At 39.1% G+C, this 21492-nt stretch overlaps 1 protein-coding gene across 3 annotated transcripts in view; it reads right to left on the reverse strand.

Moving 5' to 3' along the window:
* Positions 1 to 21492, reverse strand: part of rab3gap1 (RAB3 GTPase activating protein subunit 1) — a 57006-nt gene that overhangs the window by 11598 nt on the left and 23916 nt on the right. For 2 of the 3 annotated variants that reach the window (XM_052028523.1, XM_052028506.1), the window contains exons 10-19: positions 9641 to 9709; positions 8552 to 8625; positions 8346 to 8438; positions 8056 to 8228; positions 6366 to 6464; positions 5078 to 5250; positions 4649 to 4703; positions 3594 to 4013; positions 564 to 701; positions 33 to 260 (exon numbers count right to left, since the gene is read on the reverse strand). In XM_052028523.1, coding sequence (XP_051884483.1) covers positions 33 to 260; positions 564 to 701; positions 3594 to 4013; positions 4649 to 4703; positions 5078 to 5250; positions 6366 to 6464; positions 8056 to 8228; positions 8346 to 8438; positions 8552 to 8625; positions 9641 to 9709 — 1522 coding nt within the window. The remainder of the gene's footprint in view (positions 1 to 32; positions 261 to 563; positions 702 to 3593; positions 4014 to 4648; positions 4704 to 5077; positions 5251 to 6365; positions 6465 to 8055; positions 8229 to 8345; positions 8439 to 8551; positions 8626 to 9640; positions 9710 to 21492) is intronic. The other variant, XM_052028515.1, reaches the window with a different exon arrangement.

Consider the following 21492-nt stretch of genomic DNA (forward strand, 5'->3'; position numbering starts at 1 on the left):
TTAACATAACAATTGGCCAGTCATTGTCATACCTTTTCAGCCTCCCTTGTGTCATCAAAAAGCCGTCTTTGTCTTCGAGCAGGAATTGGCTTTGCAGTTTCCCATACTTCCACCCACATGTTACCAGGGATTTTCATTCTGGCACTTAACTCTCCTCTGAGAACCTTGTCACCTACTTCATCAGTGAATTCTTCTTCAACATAATCACGTGGAGAGTACCACCTCACAAAATCTTCCAAACAACAGCCAGGATTTGCAGCCTAATAAACAAATCAATTGGGTCACAGAATTATTTTTCCACTCAAGTTACATAATTTCCTTTAAGAAATAATATTCATAATTTGATTTTCCTTTACTTAAAATTACTTTATACAAACTTGTGCACTAAAAATCAATATATTTTTGCTTTTATCAACAACCCTTCCCTCCAAAATATTATTACATATTTATTGCCCCATTCTATAAACATCAGGAGTCTAATAGGTGCCAAGAGGTGGAGGGCAACTTCTATTGGTATTTACCAAGGAAAAGAATGTTGACAAAATTCTCAGAAGGCATTTTACCTTGAAGGATTCCATGTCTGACAGCAAACAAGCACTCTGCATCCTAGCACGTAGATGTGCTCCTTCAGCTGAAGTTCCCAATTTAGCTAATACCTCTGATTGCTCTTCTAATAAATCTTCTGTCATTGGTGCTGGTTCCTGACAGAGAGGAAGATTTCAGTAAAATAAAATGCCTAGATTAGATTTGATCCCTCTGATAGTGCAGGGAAGGAGACAGGAGGTGGGGGGGGGGGGGGGGGGGGGGGGAGTGTGGAGAGGAATACCGTCAAGCACACATTCATATTTCACCCAAATTTTCCACTGACTGAAAATATTCAGCAATGTGTTAAAAAGTGATCTACCACATAGTTAAATGAGCTCGACAATTGATGTTTGGCAAAATTCATTCACCTTTAAGAAGCCTAATAAACCAAAACTCAGATAAATTAAGAACCCCTTAAACTTTTAAACAGGAGGGGTGTGGTGGGCACTGAGGGAGTAAGTAATATTAGTAGCTTTAAAGCAATGAAAGGGGAGACTATAGATTTATAATCAGAAATGGTATTTTAGACATTACAGCTCAAGTGAAAGTTAAAGGATATAAAGTAATTAAATCTTGAGAGAGAGCAGAAATGAGTGAGCAAAACAATAAAGAACTCTGGTTATGTGTCCAAATGACCACTCTTCATCCAAATGTATAGAATACAAAGGTGCAAATTCAAGTAGCTAAGTAGCCACTACTGAGAGGTAAGGTTTCAAGACAGTTAAGAATTGGAATATGCCAGGATGTTAAGATATAAAGGAAAGATAGGGAAATGCAGATGTTGGTGGATTGGGGGAAAGTAAGGTTGTCAAATTGGTGGGAATGATGGATTGGGGCACGTCAAGGTTGTAGGGGAAAGTAGCCTTTGTGATTAAGGATCACATCTGAATGATGAAAAAGAATGTAACACGCTGGCAGTGAAGACTTTATGGTTAGAGTAGGAAAAAAATAATCAGACCATCATGTAAATTTCATACATGGTAAACACAGCAAACTGGATCTTAATCTTGGGCTACAGTAAAGAAGCTGGGAATTATCTTTACATTCCACAACAGGAAACCAATGAAGTCACTGCCAATGTTAAACCATAATTTTCCCAAGTTCTCTCGATTCGTAATTCCCTTAGAATCACAGTCATACAGCAGAGAATACAAGAATACATGACACAGAAATAGGCCCTTCGGCCCAACTCTCCATGCTGACTAAGGTGCCTACCTAAGCTAGTCTCATCTGTCTGTGTTTGGCCCATGTCCCTCTAAACCTTTCCTAACCATGTCCCTGTCCAAATATCTTTAACATGTTATAATTGTACCTGCCTCTACCACGTTCTCTGGCAACTCATTCCATGTACCCACTGCCCACTGTGTAAAAAACCTGCCCCTCAGGTCCCCTTTAAACTCTCCTCTCTCACATTAAACCTGTGTCCTCTAGTTTTAGACTCTCCTACCCTGGAAAAAATACGGTGACTATCTACCCTATCCATGCCCCTGATGATTTTATAAACCTCCATAAGATCACTCCCTCAGCCACATTCACTCCAGGGAAAACAGTCCCAGCTGATGTTTTTTGATGAAGTGACGAAGAAGGTTGGTAAGACCACACCTGGAGTATTGCGTTCAGTTTTGGTTACGCTGTTAATAGGAAGGATGTGATTAAATTGGAAGGAGTGCAAAAAAGATTTACAAGGACATTTCCAGGACTCAAGGGACTGAGTTTATAGGGAGAGGTTCAACAGGCTGGGCCCTTAATCCTTGCACTGTCAGAGACTGAGGGGTGATCTCATAGAGGTATATAAAATCATGAGGGGCATAGACAGGGTGAGTGGTCTTTTCTCCCACCACCCCCCCCCCCCACCTCCTCCCAAGGTTGGGGAATCAAAAACTATAGTTTTAAGATTAGAGGTGAAAGGTTTAATAAGAACCTGAGGGGCAATTTTTTTTCTTACACAGCGGGTGGTAGATATATGGAACCAGCTGTCAGAGGAAGTGGTTGAGGTAAGTACATTAAACAATTTTTTTCACTATCCACTATACCACCAATGCCACCTACACTGTTATCTAAATTATTAATATACACGACAAACAACATAGCTTTGTTGTGGCCTCACATTCCAGTTCTCACCTTTACCCCAAGAATGTTTGCAACTTAAAATCTCATTTAAATTATTTTTCAGGCAGGGTTGAGTCATCTATTACTGCTTTCATCATGACCTAGGGCTACGTTAACGCAAGGCAAAACTCCGCAGGTGTGTTCTATGAAGTATTAGAGTCATGAAAGAATACAGCAAAAAAAAACAGGCCCTATGACCCACTGAGTCCATGCTGACCATCACCCATTTACACGAATTCTTCATGCATCCCATTTTTTCATTCTTCCCACATTATCCAATCTCCCCAGATTCTACCATTTACCTACACACTAGGACAATTTTACAGTGACCAACTAATCTGCCAACCTGCATGTTTTTGGGATGTGGTAGGAAACCAAAGCACCTGGAGGAAACCCACATGGTCATAGGGAGAACATACAAACTCGACATAAACAGTAGCGAAGGTCAGGATTGAACCCCGGTCTCTGGTGTGAGGCAGTGCCTCCACCAGCTGTGCCTCTATACTGCCTGGTGGAACTTATCCCAGTGGAATTTTCTGGAAATAAACATTCCACAGGGTTATTGATTTCTTGTTATGACTTTTCAGCTGTGCATAACCAATTTTTCATTGATGTCACAACATACCCATGCACCCTGTTGCACACAGATACAAAGGGAATTAAGGGTGGAAATCCCACTCAATATTTTTGTTATTGATGCAGGGTCCCAACCATTTTCTGACATCAACAAGATCAGCAAAGACTAGAATCAAATGAATGACCTTCTGCCTAGCACAGCAGTGGATGGTAAATTTATTCATTGAGTGATCAAAGGTGTCATATATCTACAACATAAAGGGCCTTGACATACAACATCATTGTCTGTATATTCATTTTAAGAAGAAAATAATAGTTTTTACTTGTGTAAGTGGAATATAAAGTGGATCTCCCGTGAGAAGAAGAGTCAGTTTGCCATGCTGATGCAAGCGTCCATCTGGTCTGCACTTTTGGATGTCTTTCTTTCCTCCTTCATCTTTTTTTTCACCTTTTGTCGTTCCTTCTTTTGTTTCACTCTCCTGTCTACTTTCCTTCAAGTCTTCTGTGTCACTCAGACACTCAAAAAACTCATCCTCACTGTCACTCCACGAGTCCCATGATTTCTGCTGGGAAGATTCTCCTTTGTTTTCCTTATCAAACTCTTTGTTATCCATACTCTCTGTTGTCCCTTTGCCAGCATTATTCGACAACTTTCTCTCTGTTGAACCAACCATTACATTTTCTGATGTCTGTTTCTTTCCAACATCTCTTGCTTTTTTCCTCTCAATGCAACAATTCAACATCTTAAAGTTAAAAACAAAAGTTTACAAAGGATATTAAATATTGATATCATTATCCATTTTATTTCTACCCCTCCACTTGTGCGCAAGGGCTCAAATGCAGCCTATCACAGCAACCTTCATCTACAGGTCCATGATCACACAGCCACAAAAAAAATCAATGCAGAATACAGAATCCATCATATAATTTCTCTGGTAGTTCTTTTTCCTCTTGTTTTCATTCTCCAAACAGTTTATCTTATTGCAAGATTGATTCCAATGAACAGTGTACCAATATCTGGTGTTCTGATTCCCGGTGGGTGGAGGAGGGGAAGAGATAAGGAAATATGAGAGCATACGACAGCACCTTCTCTTATCATTCAAAATTCAAAAGATACTCTGTTTTATAAAAGTGGATTAAAAAATATAATTCAAATGGATGTTATTACAGATAATATTTCTCTGTTAAAAGAAATAATGGAATCTAGGTTGAGATTTCCTATATTTAATCTCTCACGTGTTTTCATTGCTAGGATGCAATGTATCTAAAGACAAACAGAACTTGATAAATTTTTATTTGCATTGGATAATTAAACTGTTGAAAAAAATTGAGAATGATATTGCTATGAAACTTAAATGGTGAAATTTTCAAATCTTACCTGCAATTTTTGATGTAACAAGCAACATTTTAAATCTGGAGCTCCAGTGGATAACCTGGAAAAGAGAATTAATAAGCACTAACTACTTTGCTGTAACTTTGTGATTGGATTATTTATTGGCACATATTTTCAAAACATGCATAGACTAAATTTATCACTTAAATCTATTTTTAATACTCTAATCTACATAGGCAACAAGCTGGCAGGTCCTAAATTTCAGACCCTATTCAGCAGAACCATCTGAATCATTATTTCTCCAGTCATTAGGTTATGCCAAGTGTGAAACTCAAGATCAATCTGTTCAGTCAGTTGTATGGTGCAAATGACTCAGCAGAGTTTGCATTCCATGTGAAGTGCAACCTTGAATATGAACAAATTCAATCTGAGGCTTAAAAATGTGTGGCAAAAGGCTTAAAATCAATGCTTTACCCTGGCACAAGATAATTATTTTCCAATCTGTACCGCATTTCCAACACAAATTCTTGCCATAAATGGGCCACACCCCTCATTCCACCATGATAAAAGTTAACCATACAGAGACATAAAGCCAACTTGTATGTCAGACTGTCCGAGGGAGCAGATTTAAATTGACTGTAAAGGTTCTGGAAAAGAAAATATACATGATAATGAAATATAGAGGTTTACTAATTTTATATATCACATCTATATTTTACTTTAATACGAAATTGAACAAACTTGAGAATATGATAATATAAACTGAGAACATACAGATCATTAAGACTTGAGAAATAAGTAACTAGCTTACTTGAGTTGGCCTAAATGATAGAAACTTATAACAAGGTTATTATGAGTTGTAACAAATTGGAACTGTAGCTAGACTGACCACGATACTTGAGAGAAAATTTGACAAATAAATATTTTAATAAAAATGTTAAATGGCGAGAAGAAATAACAACATAGTTAGTTTACAGTAGATTGTTGCCGCAGAGTCGGCTGGCTTATGCAGCACAAGCACACAGGACTAAAGTGCCAACTTTTACTGCGTAAAGGATAGTGGCAGTTAAGACCCTAGGAAACAATAATGTACCAAGAAAGAATGGTGATCCTGGACTACACTGGAGGAATGAAATGAAATCTTTACTGCTAGACTTGGGCTCTTTAACCTCCATATAAAGCCTTCTTGTGTGGTTAACACCCACATGATTTTCAAATCCCATATTCCCATAGAAAGTCATAAATATGGACAATGACTGATCTTATTCAGATGCAGCCAGCAGTATTCATTTACAAGTGTGTCAGACACAGAAGATTGTGCACACCTGCTCCCAACTAAATTAAGCTCTGCTGAAAATAAAAATGTTATGTTAAATGATAAATTTCCAGACCATTGTTTTAAGTGGTTTTATGGTGTTACTTAATAATCCATACAACTTCTTTGCATACCAGATATACAGTTTTTAAAAGTTAAACAATTATACAAGTTAAACAATTTTTAAATTATTATAATACTTAAAACATTTAAATGGAAACTGGGTCTGCAAAACATCCAAATATGCAGAATGGAATACAACTGGTGGCTAATATTAAAGTGTCTTTAATGTTGATGACCAAAAACTAATTTCTCTCCCATTATCTCTTGTTTGCAACAGGATTTATCTTGAGGAGTTGCAGAGATCAGCAAATGCATTAGCATCTAATATGTGAAATAGTTAAATGCTTTCTAGGGTCAAAATGGGCAATATGTTTTCAAACTTACCCCCTCTTCTTCAGCTGTAGCAATACTACTTCCTCCTGAACTGCTACGTTTAGCATTAGATGAATCTCCAGCCTTTTCAACAGCATCTGGAAACAGAAACTAAAACACAAAATGTCAAACTAGTGCACATTTAATTATTACTAAAAGCAGAAAATGCTGGAAACACTCAGCAGATCAAGTAGCACCTGTTAAGAGAAACTGTTAATGTTTCAGGTCCAGGTCTCTACATCAGAACTGGGAAGGAGAGAAAAGCAGTTTTTTTGAATTTCACTTAATTATTCTTCATATTGCAGTTGTGGGTGCTTGCATTAATTATTTAACTTTTGATTTATATTGTCTGTGTGATTTCCATTACAGTTAACATTTTCTATTTATCAGTATATTAAAGAAACTGACAGTAATTATCAAGATTAAATGTTCTTGCAACGTCTGAAAAGATTCAAGTTTCCTAACTTTTTCTTTGAAAAACATGTCCCAATAGAAACTGCTAGTATTTAGCTGTTTAAACAGAGGCCTGGAATCCCGCCGTCAAACTACATGTTGCAGACCCACTGACAGATTCAGAAGGCCTAATATGTCTGATGAGTTTTGTTAAGACTCCACAGCATGACAATGTGGATTTGTCTTTTGGATTCATTAATTAAAATGAGGAATAAAGGAGGGACAGGTAAAGGCTGGTTACTTCAGTTAAATGCTTTTAATTCCATGCAGCTTTATGCTTTTTTGTAAACCAGGCTTGGGGTGGGAGCATAGAGGGATTCTTCAGCTAGCAAGATTAGTTCTCCATCTGGATCAGGTAAATATGAACACAGAGACAGGCCAGCAAGATCTGGCAGTACGAATATAGCTACTGCTAAACAAAGTTACAACTGTATAATGCTACAATTCTTTCTTCTTAATTCAATTTTCTATAATTTATAACATGATAATTCGATTTCATTTTAGTTCTAAATTCCTGATTTATGGTCATCTGCATTCAATCATTTAAAAGTTACTGTGTAGTTCTTCCAATCCAATGCTAGCTCCAGGACTTACACAGGTATCCCTGTAGAATTCCCAGTTTCTGGTGCTCGCCTTAATCTGAGCTGGCACTGGTATCTTCTGGCCTGCCACTGCCAGCTGTTGTTGCCTATACTGTTCTGATGGAGTCAATAAAGCAGTACAATCTTCTATATGATTCCCAGCTCTCAGGCTGGTTAAACCTAGACTCAGACAAAAGAATGGAGGAATCAGCTGAATAAGCTGTCAGGAGAAAGGGAAGCCAGTTTTTTTTTAATACTTGCTAGTTTTTTTAAATGGATTTTTAGTGCATGGATGTGTTTTCTGGTGTTTGAAGTGTAAAATCCATGACATTTTGTTTAAAACAATGCTTAATTTTTAACAAGTCCTAAGTGTTATTGACTTTGAATGGCAAAGATCTTGCCAGCCATTGATCTTGGTCTGGGCCTCACAGGCTATCAAAATATTGCTGTGACTACAGCTGGCTGCCCATTGCTGCATTGGGCCATTCCTAAATGCAGGGAGCCAAATACCCTGCAGAAGACTGTGCTGGAATCAAATGGGAACAAATAGCATGGTTCTGCCAAGATGACACCAATTTTGGGGTAACTGATGAGCTACCCATTATTAATTAAAAAGCCACTTTAAGTTATCAGAAGTAGGCATATTTTAAAACTAAATCACCACTTACTAACAAAATGGAGTTTAGAACTTCATTACTGATTGGTGACTCTTCTATACGCCTGTGTTTATGCATCCTTTTGCGAGCACTGTGGACCATATTTGACATAGTGGATAATCGAGGCATGTGAACAGATGTTGGTTCTGTGAGCTTCTGCAATGCTTGACTAATATCTGCATGATCTGGTAAAAGAAGCATCATTATAAACAACATAATTAGTACATAGAAACAATACTTTCTATACATTAAAAAAAACACACACACACAGCTATCAGAATGTTAAAATCTTTTGTTTAAACCTTTACTTTCATCTTCAAATGTTGATCTTCCAAGAATCTCATCTGTCGATTCTTTCCGGAGACAGAGTTTGAAGAATTCAGTAAGAAAATCTCCTATTAAAAAAAAGTCAAACCATTTAAGGCTTCCAGTAGAATAATATTAGATGTAAAATTTTGCATTTAGTTTCACTTCCAGCTTTTCATTGTAGAGTAGAATAATTTTATACCCAACAAACACTGGGGGTTATCAGCCTTCCGCACCCTGACAGACCAGAGGGGTGCTTGCAGAGCATCAAGGTCCCTGACAAAAGAAAAAGTCAATAGTTGTAGAACATATTTACAGTTCATCAGCACAACAGTAATAACACTATTGGCAGATGCCGTTTCCCTGCCTCATAGAAAGGTACCATTCATTTCTCACAACATAATGAATGGAATTGGGCTTGTTTTATTAAAAAAATGTTTAATTATTTTAAAAAGGGTCAAGCTTTATTTTTTAGGCTAGTTTTTTTCTTTGCAGAGGTGGTTTATTTGTGAATTTTGCAATAACAGTCTTCAAGAAATCATAATATGATTGTAGGGGCAGGCCCACAAAACAATGCTGTTCCAATCAGTTAAATACCCTGCCTTCCGATTGATTATTTTGAATCAAAGGGCCAGAGCTTCTAGCAAGTTGCCAAATGCTGGTTTATTTGATCCAGAATGACATTTGAAAGCTAATTTAATGGCAAGATGTACGATTTTCTCAATCTGCTGTCTCACAGCTGAACAAAAAGCTACAATTAAAATCATCTTGCATTCAGGAGCATTCCCTTCTTTCCCAACTTATTTTTGCTGAAAATAAATTAACCTAGTAAGATAAACCTCACAAATTAGCAACTACTTTTGTAGTACAATTAATTTACTTGCTGCACATCATTTCTCAATCATTCATGTTAAATTTAGTTCAATGCTTTTCTCAAATGTCAGCAAGATTTAATTAAATCCATTCCAAAAACGAATGTAATAAATTGATCAGAGATTTCTTGAATAAAGAAATTTGTGTACTCTAACTCTCATTCAACTAGAGTTAGAGTACACAAAGGAAACAAAATGCAGTAGATTATGTTTTTATTTCAGGTTTCCAGCATCTGCAGCACTTTGCTTTTAGATTTAAAAAATCTGCTGTATTTTGAATCCTTCCTTACAAAGAAATAGCTTGTTTCGTAGAAGTGTCAAAGGATGAAATATCTACAATTCTGAGATTTTACCAAACATGTTTGTAAACATGATAAATCAGTTTTTAAAATGTAAAATTAAAGCTAATCAGTACTTACGAGTACACATCATTATCAACAATAATGCCTTCCGTGAGATGAGGCCAAGTGGTGGCTAAATGTAATTCACTAAAACAAAAACAATGACAATAGTTAGAATTTTAAACCTTATTAATCATAATAAGGTTTTCCTGCTTTAAACGAACCATATTCATGGAAATCATTGTTGTCCTGTTGGATGTGTTAATGGGGTTTTGAAACCCACACGATCTTCTAATTCAAATAAGGGTTTACAATCGTATTGGCATGATTTTCACAGAAATTCACAAGGTGCACTAATGGTTGTATTCTAGTCCCATTTTCCAGTGATAGACAACTTGCTTAATGTCAAGTGGTGATGCACTCAGTGACAGGATAACACTGATGTGACATCACCACCACTCTTTCTTTCAGAAATGTCACAAATTTTTAAACTATTAGGACTGATACATAACAGCCTGAAATTAGCGATGTTAAAATAAATTCAAGCTGGTTCAGCTGGTTAACTTGATCCTTACTCAGAACAGGACAGGGTCCAGACTTAATATTCAATTTGTATTGCATTAACTGACCCAAGTCAGAAGAGAGAGTGGATGATCGCCTATCTCTTCCAATCAGCAGTGATGCAATTTCTTGGGGGTACCTAATATTATCACCAAACTCCAAGACCTAGGACTCAACACCTCCCTCCGTAACTGGATCCTTGACTTTCTAACCAACAGACCGCAATCAGTGAGGATAGGCAGTAATACCTCCGGCACGATTATGCTCAATACTGGTGCCCCACAAGGCTGTGTCCTCAGCCCTCTACTCTACTCCCTATACACTCATGACTGTGTGGCCAGATTCTGCTCTAACTCCATCTACAAGTTTGCAGATGATACCACCATTCTAGGCCGTATCTCAAACGGTGATGAGTCGGAGTACAGGAAGGAGATAGAGAGCTCAGTGGAATGGTGTCATGACAACAACCTTTCCCTCAATGTCAACAAAACAGAAGAGCTGGTCATTGACTTCAGGAAAGGGGGCAGTGTACATGCACCTGTCTACATCAACAGTGCTGAGGTCAAGAGGGTTGAGCTTCAAGTTCCTGGGAGTGAACATCACCAACAGCCTGTCCTGGTCAAATCATGCAGATGCCACAGCCAAGATAGCTCACCAGCACCTCTACTTCCTCAGGAGGCTAAAGAAATTTGGTTTGTCCCCTTTGACACTCACCAACTTTTATCGATGCACCATAGGAAGCATCCTATCTGGATGCATCACGGCTTGGTATGGCAACTGCTCTGCCCAGAACCGCAAGAAACTGCAGAGAGTTGTGGACACAGCACAGCACATCACAGACACCAGCCTCCCCTCCCTGGACTCTGTCTTTACCTCTCGCTGTCTTGGTGAAGCAGCCAGCATAATCAAAGACCCCACCCACCCGGGTCATTCTCTCTCCTCTCCCATCAGGCAGAAGATACAGGAGTCTGAGGGCACGTACCACCAGACTTAAGAACAGCTTCTACCCCACTGTGATAAGACTATTGAACAGTTCTCTTATACAATGATATGGACTATGACCTCATGATCTCCCTTGTTATGATCTTGCACCTTATTGCACCGCACTTTCTCTGTAGCTGTGACACTTTACTCTGTACTGTTACTGTTTTTACCTGTACTACCTCAATGCACTCTGTACTAACTCAATGTAACTGCACTGAGCAATGAATTGACCTGTATGATCGGTATGCAAGACAAGTTTTTCACTGTACCTCGGTACAAGTGACAATAATAAACCAATACCAATACCATATATGATGAAACCCATCACAATGTTTAAGGTTCCACTAGCCAAAATATCAAAGACTCTGCACACATATTCCACTTACCAAAGTCCTAAGAGCTGAAATGCAGAATAACTAAAGCTTAGGAAACCCAACTATGTGCAAAAGTTCAACTAGATCTCAACCATTTAAAACAGAATGGTGATAAGCTCTCCACAGACTGCCTGCTTTAGAACTTTGGTTTTCAGGGTTATACTTGTAACCAAATCATAAGAAATCTGAGCCCTGAGATTTGTGGAATGATGTGTTCTTCAATGAAACCATTCTATTTAGCATCTTCTATAATGTGTAGAATATATCAGAAAATTCTTGTTATCTTGGTGCCTGTTTTCATGAATGAAGACTTGAAATTTCTAGCGGTTCCCCTGATCACAGCAGAAACTCGGGCTGACAGCAATTCTGTAGAGTTACAATGGCCAGTTAGACAAATCCCAGCAGGAATTCTTCCACATTGTTGTTGTGAGACTTATCTGCAGTTTATAATGCCTTATTCACTATTTTGAATAATGGACTAATCATGTTGATTGGCATGTCACAGGATCGCCTTTCCAAAATTATTAATGTATGAGATATGAGCAAATAATTGGTGGTGGGTCTTTTTAAAGCACGGCAGTCCCAATACTCATGGTATTTCTACAGTGATTTACATGGCCATTTCAGAGTACTATGTTAAATATGAAGCTGAGGTGGCTGGTTCTCAAGACATCACTGAATCAATTGGTTATTTAACAACAATCTAACAGATTATGTAGTTACTTTATCGACAACAGCCATAGTCTTAGTCTTTGTCTTTACCTCTCGTTGTCTTGGTGAAGCAGCCAGCATAATCAAAGACCCCACCCACCCGGGACATTCTCTCTTCTCTCCTCTTCCATCGGGTAGAAGATACAGGAGTCTGAGGGCACGTAGCACCAGACTTAAGGACAGCTTCTACCCCACTGTGATAAGGCTATTGAACAGTTCCCTTATACAATGAGATGAACTACGACCTCACGATCTACCTTGTTGTGACCGTGCACCTTATTGCACTGCACTTTCTCTGTAGCTGTGACACTTTACTCTATACTGTTATTGTTTTTTTACCTGTACTACATCAATGCACTCTGTACTAACTCAATGTAACTGCACTGTGTAATGAATTGACCTGTACGATTGGTTTGTAAGACAAGCTTTTCACTGTACCTCAGTACAAGTGACAATAACAAACCAATACCAATACCAAATTTCTCAACTTGCTGTGCAGGTATCTGAACTCATGATCTTTGGGCATTAGTCCAGTTTCATAATCACTGGAGTACCATAAACATTGCAAATTCAGCATCAACTTTGCCCTGTTAATTTTGAAAAGCAATACACTTAACAAGTAATCACATATTTGGGATGCTACCTAGAACTCATACAAAATTACACTCACAGATCAAAGGACTGGTGTATATAATTACTGGACTGCAGAAAGAGAAGGAAATGGCAGATAAATTATGCAATTCATAATAATGGAATTATGTTTCAAACTTAATTGTGTATATCCCTAATGTGATCAGAAGCATGGTACCAAATCACATATACAATTTTAATCTGGGAAAGGATTTAGGCAGGAGGATAAGAGGCCAGCTCAGCAGGCAATGGAATAATTGAGACTAGAGGTCCCATAAACATAAAACAATGTTTTAGCAGAAGATGAATTCAAACAGCGTCAAAGCCTCCCATAAACATTCTCTGCAACTTTACCAAGGTTTACCCAGGTGGTCTTTGTGGCAGAGAAAAAGAAACTTAACTTTAGGCCAGTTATAATCTTGAAGTTATACTGAACACTCAGATAAGGAGAGGAATTGATGGGATGAGTACACCCTGTAGCAGGGACCAAAGACAATAGTTTCCACTGCAAATCCCTAAACTTCATTTTTTTAGAATTAAAATTAGGATTTCCAGACTGAGAAAAATGTAAACTTTTTTCTTTAAAAGGAATGCATTCTGTCTTAGCCACTCCCTCTGTAGGTTGGTGTGGAGAGTCTGAAGCATTATGAATAATTAGTGTAGATTAGACAAAAGAATTGTAATAATAAAGGTGCCTTCACTCAGATTTATGCATTTCAAACTCAGCATCTCACAGAAAACATTTAAGGCTACTCTCCAAAATAAATTATCGTCTGAGAAATACTATTGATCTGAAATCAATTAAAATGCAAGTACGTAAGATGCAGAATTCATTGGGGTTACCTAATCCACTGATCCTCGATCAATTAAATTTGCAGAATCACTGAGATTAACAGATAAAATATGAAAGATTTGAAATGGATGGAAAAAATAGGAAGACATTTAGAATACAGAAGCAGTTATTCAAACCATTATTCCCCAGAACTCTGATACAAGTATTCATCTACTTTTCCAATTAAGTTGTAATGATCTGCACATCAACTACCTTTTTGTGCAAAACACATTAAACTCCAACTACATGCTCCAAACAAAATGTATCATAATTCTTCTGCTTGCCCTCATTGTCAGTTTTATATTAACAACTACTGACACTGAAATCCCTGTCAGAAGAAGTGGCCTTTCTTTATTCATTCTATTCAAATTCTAATTTTAAAAATGCTACTGAATCTCCTCAGTGCGTTCTCTACAACAGTATATTCCTGTTTTTCACCTTTTATGTGTTATGGTAATCAAAAGGTTAAAACGACCATAGAAGAACGGACTGTGTGTACAACCTTAACAGATGTTTGGAGGTTGCTTTGTACGAGGATGGTTAATGGTCTGTGACGTTCTTTGAGAATGTTACGAAAATATAAACAAGGAGATTGATAATGATTTAATTGAGGAAGTGAATCTCCAGGATTGTCTGATCACAGGAAGAATTAGTTGCATGAGATAAGGAACAATATCCCAATGTAACATTCTTCCAGTTTAACCGAGTGGCAGTGATAAATTAGGAAGTTGGCTTGCTTTATTAGGACCCAAGATCTCAGAGGCCTAATAAATTGGAAGTAAAAAGACTGGTTATCTGGTTTTCGTGAAATAAGACACAATGGGCCCATTCTAAGATATCTCCATCTAGGGCCTCAATGGTAGGAAAAAAACAGCTAGCTGTTACCATGGTAATAAGAGGCCTAGATAAAGTCAGAAAAATCCCTAAGTAATTAGCCCTGGTCACGAGACCCACGTGGAAAATGAAGTCCTTGTAAGTACTGTCAGGAGCAATCAATTACTTGCTTCTCTATACCTTGGCTCAGTACCAAGATCTAGGATGTTGTATAACTGAATTGGAAAATTTTGGATAATACTTAGTCAACAAATAGTCCACCTGCAATGAGATGAAGATGGCCGAAATGGGCTGGATCTGGACTAGACTATTGATGTGGTACCATCCATTTGAAAGAGGACAGAAGGAATAGGAAGGAGATGGGTCCTGGAAACAGAATTCCTCATGAGTACTTGGACCAACACTCAGAGAGGAGGAACCCTAAGTATGGCATCCAGAAAAAGCTGCAGGCTACAAGTCCAAGAGTGATCACCTCATGTCTTGACAGGTGGTATACAATGGAAATTGTGAGTGTTTGAACTCCGTCTTTGCAATAAAGCTAAGTATTCCTTTCATATATATCAGTGGTGTGTCTCTAAGTGTAAATTTGTCACAACAATATCTACTGGCATCCTGCAAAATGTACAATATTTGGTCTTCATGGCTTTAGTATCCTTTCTGTCTTGAAAAATTCTGTTTTCTGTGTCATTTAAATCCAGAGGGGGTCAATACACCAGGTAATGATTACCACTAGACAGCTGAAATAATCAGGTAAATGTACACATCTTACTCCTAGTACATTGCTCTATATAACAGTATTAAAACAGTTTTAAAAATATATTTTATCAAGCTGAATCCAGCAAGGTCCCAAAGGAGTGCAATTAATGAAAGTAAGCAGGTGACCAAACACTAACTGCTCAAAAACCAAGTCCACTAAAATTCTTTTGAACCATATAAAATTCCTTTTCTCCCCCCACTAAAAATGGCACCATTTTGTGCTTTTCTTGTAACTGACACTAAAATAAATTGTCCTTTTAAAAATAATTTGGGTATGCTTAAATCTCAAACCAAAAACAGAATTACATTTTTGTTTCAACTTTTATTGGAATTCCTGTGGAATCATGCTTCAGGTTCTGCAAAACTCCACAGCTTTGAATAATTCATTTATCGTAACGTATCTTAACCTGACATCAGTGGTAGGAAAATGCTAGAGTCCATCATAAAAGAAATAATAGCAGGGCACTTGAAGATCAGTGACAGAATCCAACAAAGTCAACATGGATTTGTAAAAGGAAAATCACGCTTGACAAATCTACAGGAATTTTTTGATAATGCAATGAGCAAAATAGATAAAGAGAACCAGTGGAGGTAGGTTTTTTTCCCCCCCACAGATTCATCAAGCTGTACAGCACTGAAACAGACCCTTTGGCCCAACTGGTCCATGTTGATCAAGATACCTACCCAAGCTAATCCCATTTGCCTGTGTGTGGCCCATATCTCTCTAAACCTTTCCTATCCACATACCTGTCCAAATATTTTTTAAATGTTGTAATTGTACTTGCCTCTACCTCTTCCCAGTGACAAAACTAAAATTATATCCTTCTGGTTTATTTGCACTTCTGGAAAGCTTTCATGTAGAGACTATCAAGCAAAATTAAACCACATGGTTGGTCAAAAGGAAACAGAGTAGGAATAAATGTGTCTCTTTCCAAGTGGCAGGATGACCAGTGGGGTACCATCGGGGTCAGTGCTGGCCCCAGCTATTCACAATATAAATTAATGATATGGACAAGGGAATTAAATGTAAAAGTCCATGTTTGTGGACAACCCAAAGTAGGGTGAGCCTTGAGGAGAATGCAGAGAAGTTCCAGGTTGGTTTGGACAATTTGAGGGAGTGGGCAGATACACAGCAGATGCAGTGTAATGTGGATAAATGTGAATGATAATAATAGGAGGGCAGATTATCTGAAGGGAAATCGATTGGGAAAGGGAGAGGTGCAATAAGAATTCAGTATCCTTGTGCACCAGTCACTGAACACAAGCATGTAGGCGTAGCGGGCAATTAAGATGGCAAACTGTGTACCAGCCTTCATCACTAGAGAATTTGTGTTTAGCAGCATAGATATCATGATACACTTGTACAGAGCCTTGGTGAGACTGTACCCTCAGTATTAACATGTAGTTTTGGTCTTCTTAACAGAGGAAGGATATTTTTGCTATGAAGACAGTTCAGCAAAGGTCAATCAAATTGCTCCCTAGGATGGCAGGACTGATGCATGGAGAGATTGGGCCAATTTAGGCTTATATTCACCAGAGTTTAGAAGACTGAGAGGGGAAACTCATAGAAACCTACAAAATTATAACAGGATTGAACAGATTAGATGCAGGGAGATTGTTCCCAATGGCCAGGGAGTCTGGAACCATGGATCATAGTCTAAGGATAAGGGTAAGCTATTTATAACTGAAATGAAGAGAAATTTCTTCTCCCAGTGAGTGGTGAACCTGTGGACTTCTCTACCACAGAAAGCAGTTGAAGCCAGATAATTATGGTACTAACAACATGGCAGGAAAAGAGAGACAAGGTCCTGCATCAAGAGTTTAAAGAGTTAGGTAGAGAGTTAAAAAGCAGGACATCTAGGGTTGTAATCTCAGGATTAGTCCCTGTACTGTGTGCTAGTGAGGCCAGAAATAGGAAGATAGTGCCGTTGAATGCATGCTTGGCTAAAGTGCTGGTACAAGAGTGCAGGCTTCAGATGCTAGGATCATTGATTTTTTTCCAGGGCAAGTGGGACCTGTACAAGGAGGACAGATTGCACCAAAACTGGAGGGACACCAATATCCTTGCCACAGGTTTGATAGTGCAACTCAGGAAGGCCTAGTGTAGCAGGGGAGTGGGAGCCAGAGCAGTCAATCAACAGGTGGAGTGATTGAGGAGAGGGGAGAGGTTTAGACAATTAAGTCTGATAGAAAAACAAGCAGGACCAGTATCATGAACATGGCAGGAATGATGGTCTGAAGTGCATTTATTTTAATGCAAGGGGTATAACAGGTAAGACAGATGAGCTCAGAGCCTGGATTAGTATGTAGAACTATGATATTGTAAGCAATACAGAAACTTGGCTAAAAGAAGGGCAGTACTGGCAGCTCAACATTCCAGGGTTTAGATGTTTCAGACATGACAGCGAGGGATGCAAAAAGGATGGGGAAGTTGCATCACAGATTAGGGACAATGTCAGGGCTGCACTGAGAGGACATCTTGGAGGGCTCATCCAGCAAGGCCATGTGGGTAGAACTCAGGAATAAGATAGGTGCAATCACTATGATGAGTTCATTCTATTGCCTCCCAATAGCCAGCAGGAACTAGAGAAACAGATATGCAGGCAGATCATGGAAAGATGTAAAACCAGGGTTATTGTTGTGGGTGATTTTAACTTCCCCTATATTGACTGGGATTCCCTTAATGCCAGGGGCACAGATAGGGCAGAATTTGTTAGGTACACATAGGAGGGTTTCTCCTCCTTATGGAGGAGCGAAACGAGACCATACTAGACTATATAATGGGGAATAAGCCTGCAAAGTTTTAGTCAGGAAGCATTTTGGGAACAGTGACCATAATTCCTTAAGTTTTAAGATAGTTATGGATAAGGAGACACAAAGGACTGTAGATGCTGTAATTTGGAGCAAAAATCAAACTGCTGGAAGAACTGAGCGGGTCAAGTAGCATCTGGGGAGGCAAAGGGATAGTTAACATTTTGAGATAACACTGGTCCTTGGATGGAAGTGCTAAATTGGGGTAAGGTTAATTACCGCAGTATTAGGCAGATATTGGAGAAAGTAGATTGGGAGCAACTGTTCGAGAGTAAATCCACATCTGACATGTGTGAGTCTTTTGCAGGCCAGTTGATTAGAGTTCAGGACCAGCATGTTCCTGTGAGGATGAAAGATAAGGATGGCAAGGTTCAGGAACCTTGGATGACAAGAAATATTGTAAGTTTGGTCAAAAAGAAAAAGGAAAGCTATGTAAAGTTCAGGAAGCTAAAATCAGACAAGGCCCTCGAGAATAAAAAGGAAGCAGGAAAGAACTTAAACAAGAAATTAGGAGGGCTAAAAGGGGCTAATGAAATGCCCTTAACAAGTAGGATTAAGGAGAATCCCAAGGCATTTTATACATATTATAGGACCAAGTAAGTAGCTTGGTCCACTCAAGGACCAAGGAGGGGATAACAAAAGAGCTGGCCATTGACTTCAGCAAGGGGGAGCAGTGCACACGCTCCTGTTTACATCAACAGCGCTGAGGTCGAGAGGGTCGAGAGCTTCAATTTCCTAGGAGTCAACATCACCAATATCCTGTCCTGGTCCAACCACGTAGACATCATGGCCAAGAAAGCACACCAGCGCCTCTACCTCTTCAGGAGGCTAAAGAAATTTGGCATGTCCCCGCTGACCCTCACCAATTTTTATAGATGCACCATGGAAAGCATCCTATCCGGATGCATCACAGCTTCGTATGACTACTGCTCTGCCCAAGACTGTAAGGAACTGCAGAGAGTTGTGGACACAGTTTAGCACATCACAGAAACCAGCCTCCCCTCCATGTACTGTGTACACTTCTCGCTGCCTCAGTAAAACAACCAACATAATCAGAGACCCAACCCACCCCAGACATTCTCTCTTCTCCACCCTCCCATCAGGCAAAAGATACAAAAGCTTGAAAGCGCGTTGCTCAAGGACAGTTTCTATCTCACTGTTGTAAGACTATTGAACGGTCCCCTAGTACAAGATGGATCCTTGACATCACAATCTACCTCGTTATGGCCTGCACCTTATTATCTGCCTGCATTGTACTTTCTCTGTAACTGTAACAGTTCATTCTGCATTCTGTTATTGTTTTCCTTTGTACTACCTCAATGCACTGATGTGATGAAATGATCTGTATGGATGGCATGCAAAACAAATTCTTGCACTTTATCTCGGTACATGTGACAATAATAAACCTACTTACCAATTTAATGGGTAGAGCCAGAGGAAGTGGGTGAGGTTCTTAATGAGTACTTTGCATCAGACACTTTCTAGGGCATGCCAATATTAAGAAGATGATATTGAGTATCTCGGAGAACATTAAGGTGGATAAATTCCCAGGGCCTGATGGGATCTATCTCAGGATACTGAGGAAAACAAGGCAGAGATTGGCAGGGGACCTTGACAGAAATTCTTGTATCCTCTTTAGCCACAAGCAAAGTTCCAGAAGACTGGAGAACAGCCAATCTTTCTTCTTTGTTTAAGAAAATCAACAGGCACACATCAGGAAATTATAGGCTGGTGAGCCTTACATCAGTGGTATGGAAATTATTAGAGAAGGTTCGTAGGTGCAGGATATACTCACATTTTAAAAGCGACGATTTATTAGGGATAGTCAGCATGGCTTTGTGCATGGGAAGTCCTGTCTCACAAATTTAATCAAATTTTTTGAGGAAATGATGAAGATGATTGTTGAGGGTAGGCCAGTAGATGTTATTTACACAGTCTTTAGCAAAGCATTTGACAAGGTTCCTCATGATAGGCTGGTCCAGGAGATCAAGTCAAATGGGATCCACAGTGAGTTGGAACATTGGATGCAAAATTGGCTTGGTCATTGAAGACATAGGGTAGTGGTAAGGGAGCATTTCTCTGACTGGAGGTCTGTGATCAGTGGTGTTCCGTGAGGATCACTGGGATCTCTGTTGTTTGCAATATATATTAATGTTTTGGATGAAATTATAGGTAAGTATATAGATGACACGAAAATTGATGGAATTATGGATAGCAAGGAAGTTGTCAAAGGATAGAGCAGAATATAGATCAGTTGGGAATCTGGGCAGAGAAGTGGCAGAAGGAGTTTAATTCAGACGTGTGAGGTGATGCGTTTTTGAAGAACAAATGGAAGATATCTTTATTAGTCACATGTATATCGAAACACACAATGAAGTGCATCTTTTGCATTGTATTCTGGTGGCAGCCCGCGAGTGTCGCCACGCTTCTGCGCCAACATAGCATGCCCACAATTTCCTAACCTATACATCTTTGGAATGTGGGAGGAGACCAGAGCACTCGGAGGAAACCCATGCAGACACGGGGAGGACGTACAAACTCCTTATAGACAGTGGCCAGAATTGAACCCGAGTCGCTGGCATTGTAATAGCGTTACACTAACCGCTACACTACCGTGCCTGCCCTAAGAGGAAAGTATAGAGTAAATGGCACAACGCTTTGGAGCACTGATGTACAGAGGGACCTTGATGTGCAAGTCCAGAGCTCCCTGAAAATGGGCATACAAGTAGATAAGGTGGTAAAGAAAGCGAAAGGCATGCTTGTCTTCATTGGTTGGGGTACTGAACTATTAATTGATCTATTATTGTCACATGCACCGAGGTAGAGTGAAAAAGTTTTCTTGCATACTGTTCATGCAGATCAATTCATTACAACAATGCACTGAGGTAGTAAAAGGTAAAATAATAATAGAATGCAGAATAAACTGTTACAGTTACAGAGAAAGTGCACTGCAGGTAGACAATAAGGTCATAACAAGGTAGATTGTGAGGTCAAGAGTCCATCTTATCGAACTAGGGGACCGTTCAATAGTCTTATAATAGTGGGATAGTAGCTGTCCTTGAGCCTGGTGGTATGTGCTTTCAGGCTTTTGTATTTTCTGCCCGATGGGAGAGGGTGAAGAGGTAATGGCCGGGATGGGTGGGGTCTTTGCTTATGCCAGCTGCTTTTTATGTTGGTAGAGTATAAAGGACAGGACATCATATTTCAGCCATACAAAACTTTGTTTAGGCCACACTTAGGGTATTGTGTGCAGTTCTGGTTGCCACACTATAGGAAGGATGTGGAGACTTTGGAGGGTGCAGGAGAGGTTCGGCAGGATGTTGCCTGTATTGGAGCATATTAGCTGTAAGAACAGATTGGACAAAAGATAGTTTTCTCTGGAGTGTTGGAGGCTGAGGGCCGACCTGATAGAAGTACATAAAATAACAAGAGGCAAG

The sequence above is a fragment of the Pristis pectinata genome, chromosome 1 (assembly GCF_009764475.1).
Source record: "Pristis pectinata isolate sPriPec2 chromosome 1, sPriPec2.1.pri, whole genome shotgun sequence".
Lineage (NCBI taxonomy): Eukaryota > Metazoa > Chordata > Chondrichthyes > Rhinopristiformes > Pristidae > Pristis > Pristis pectinata.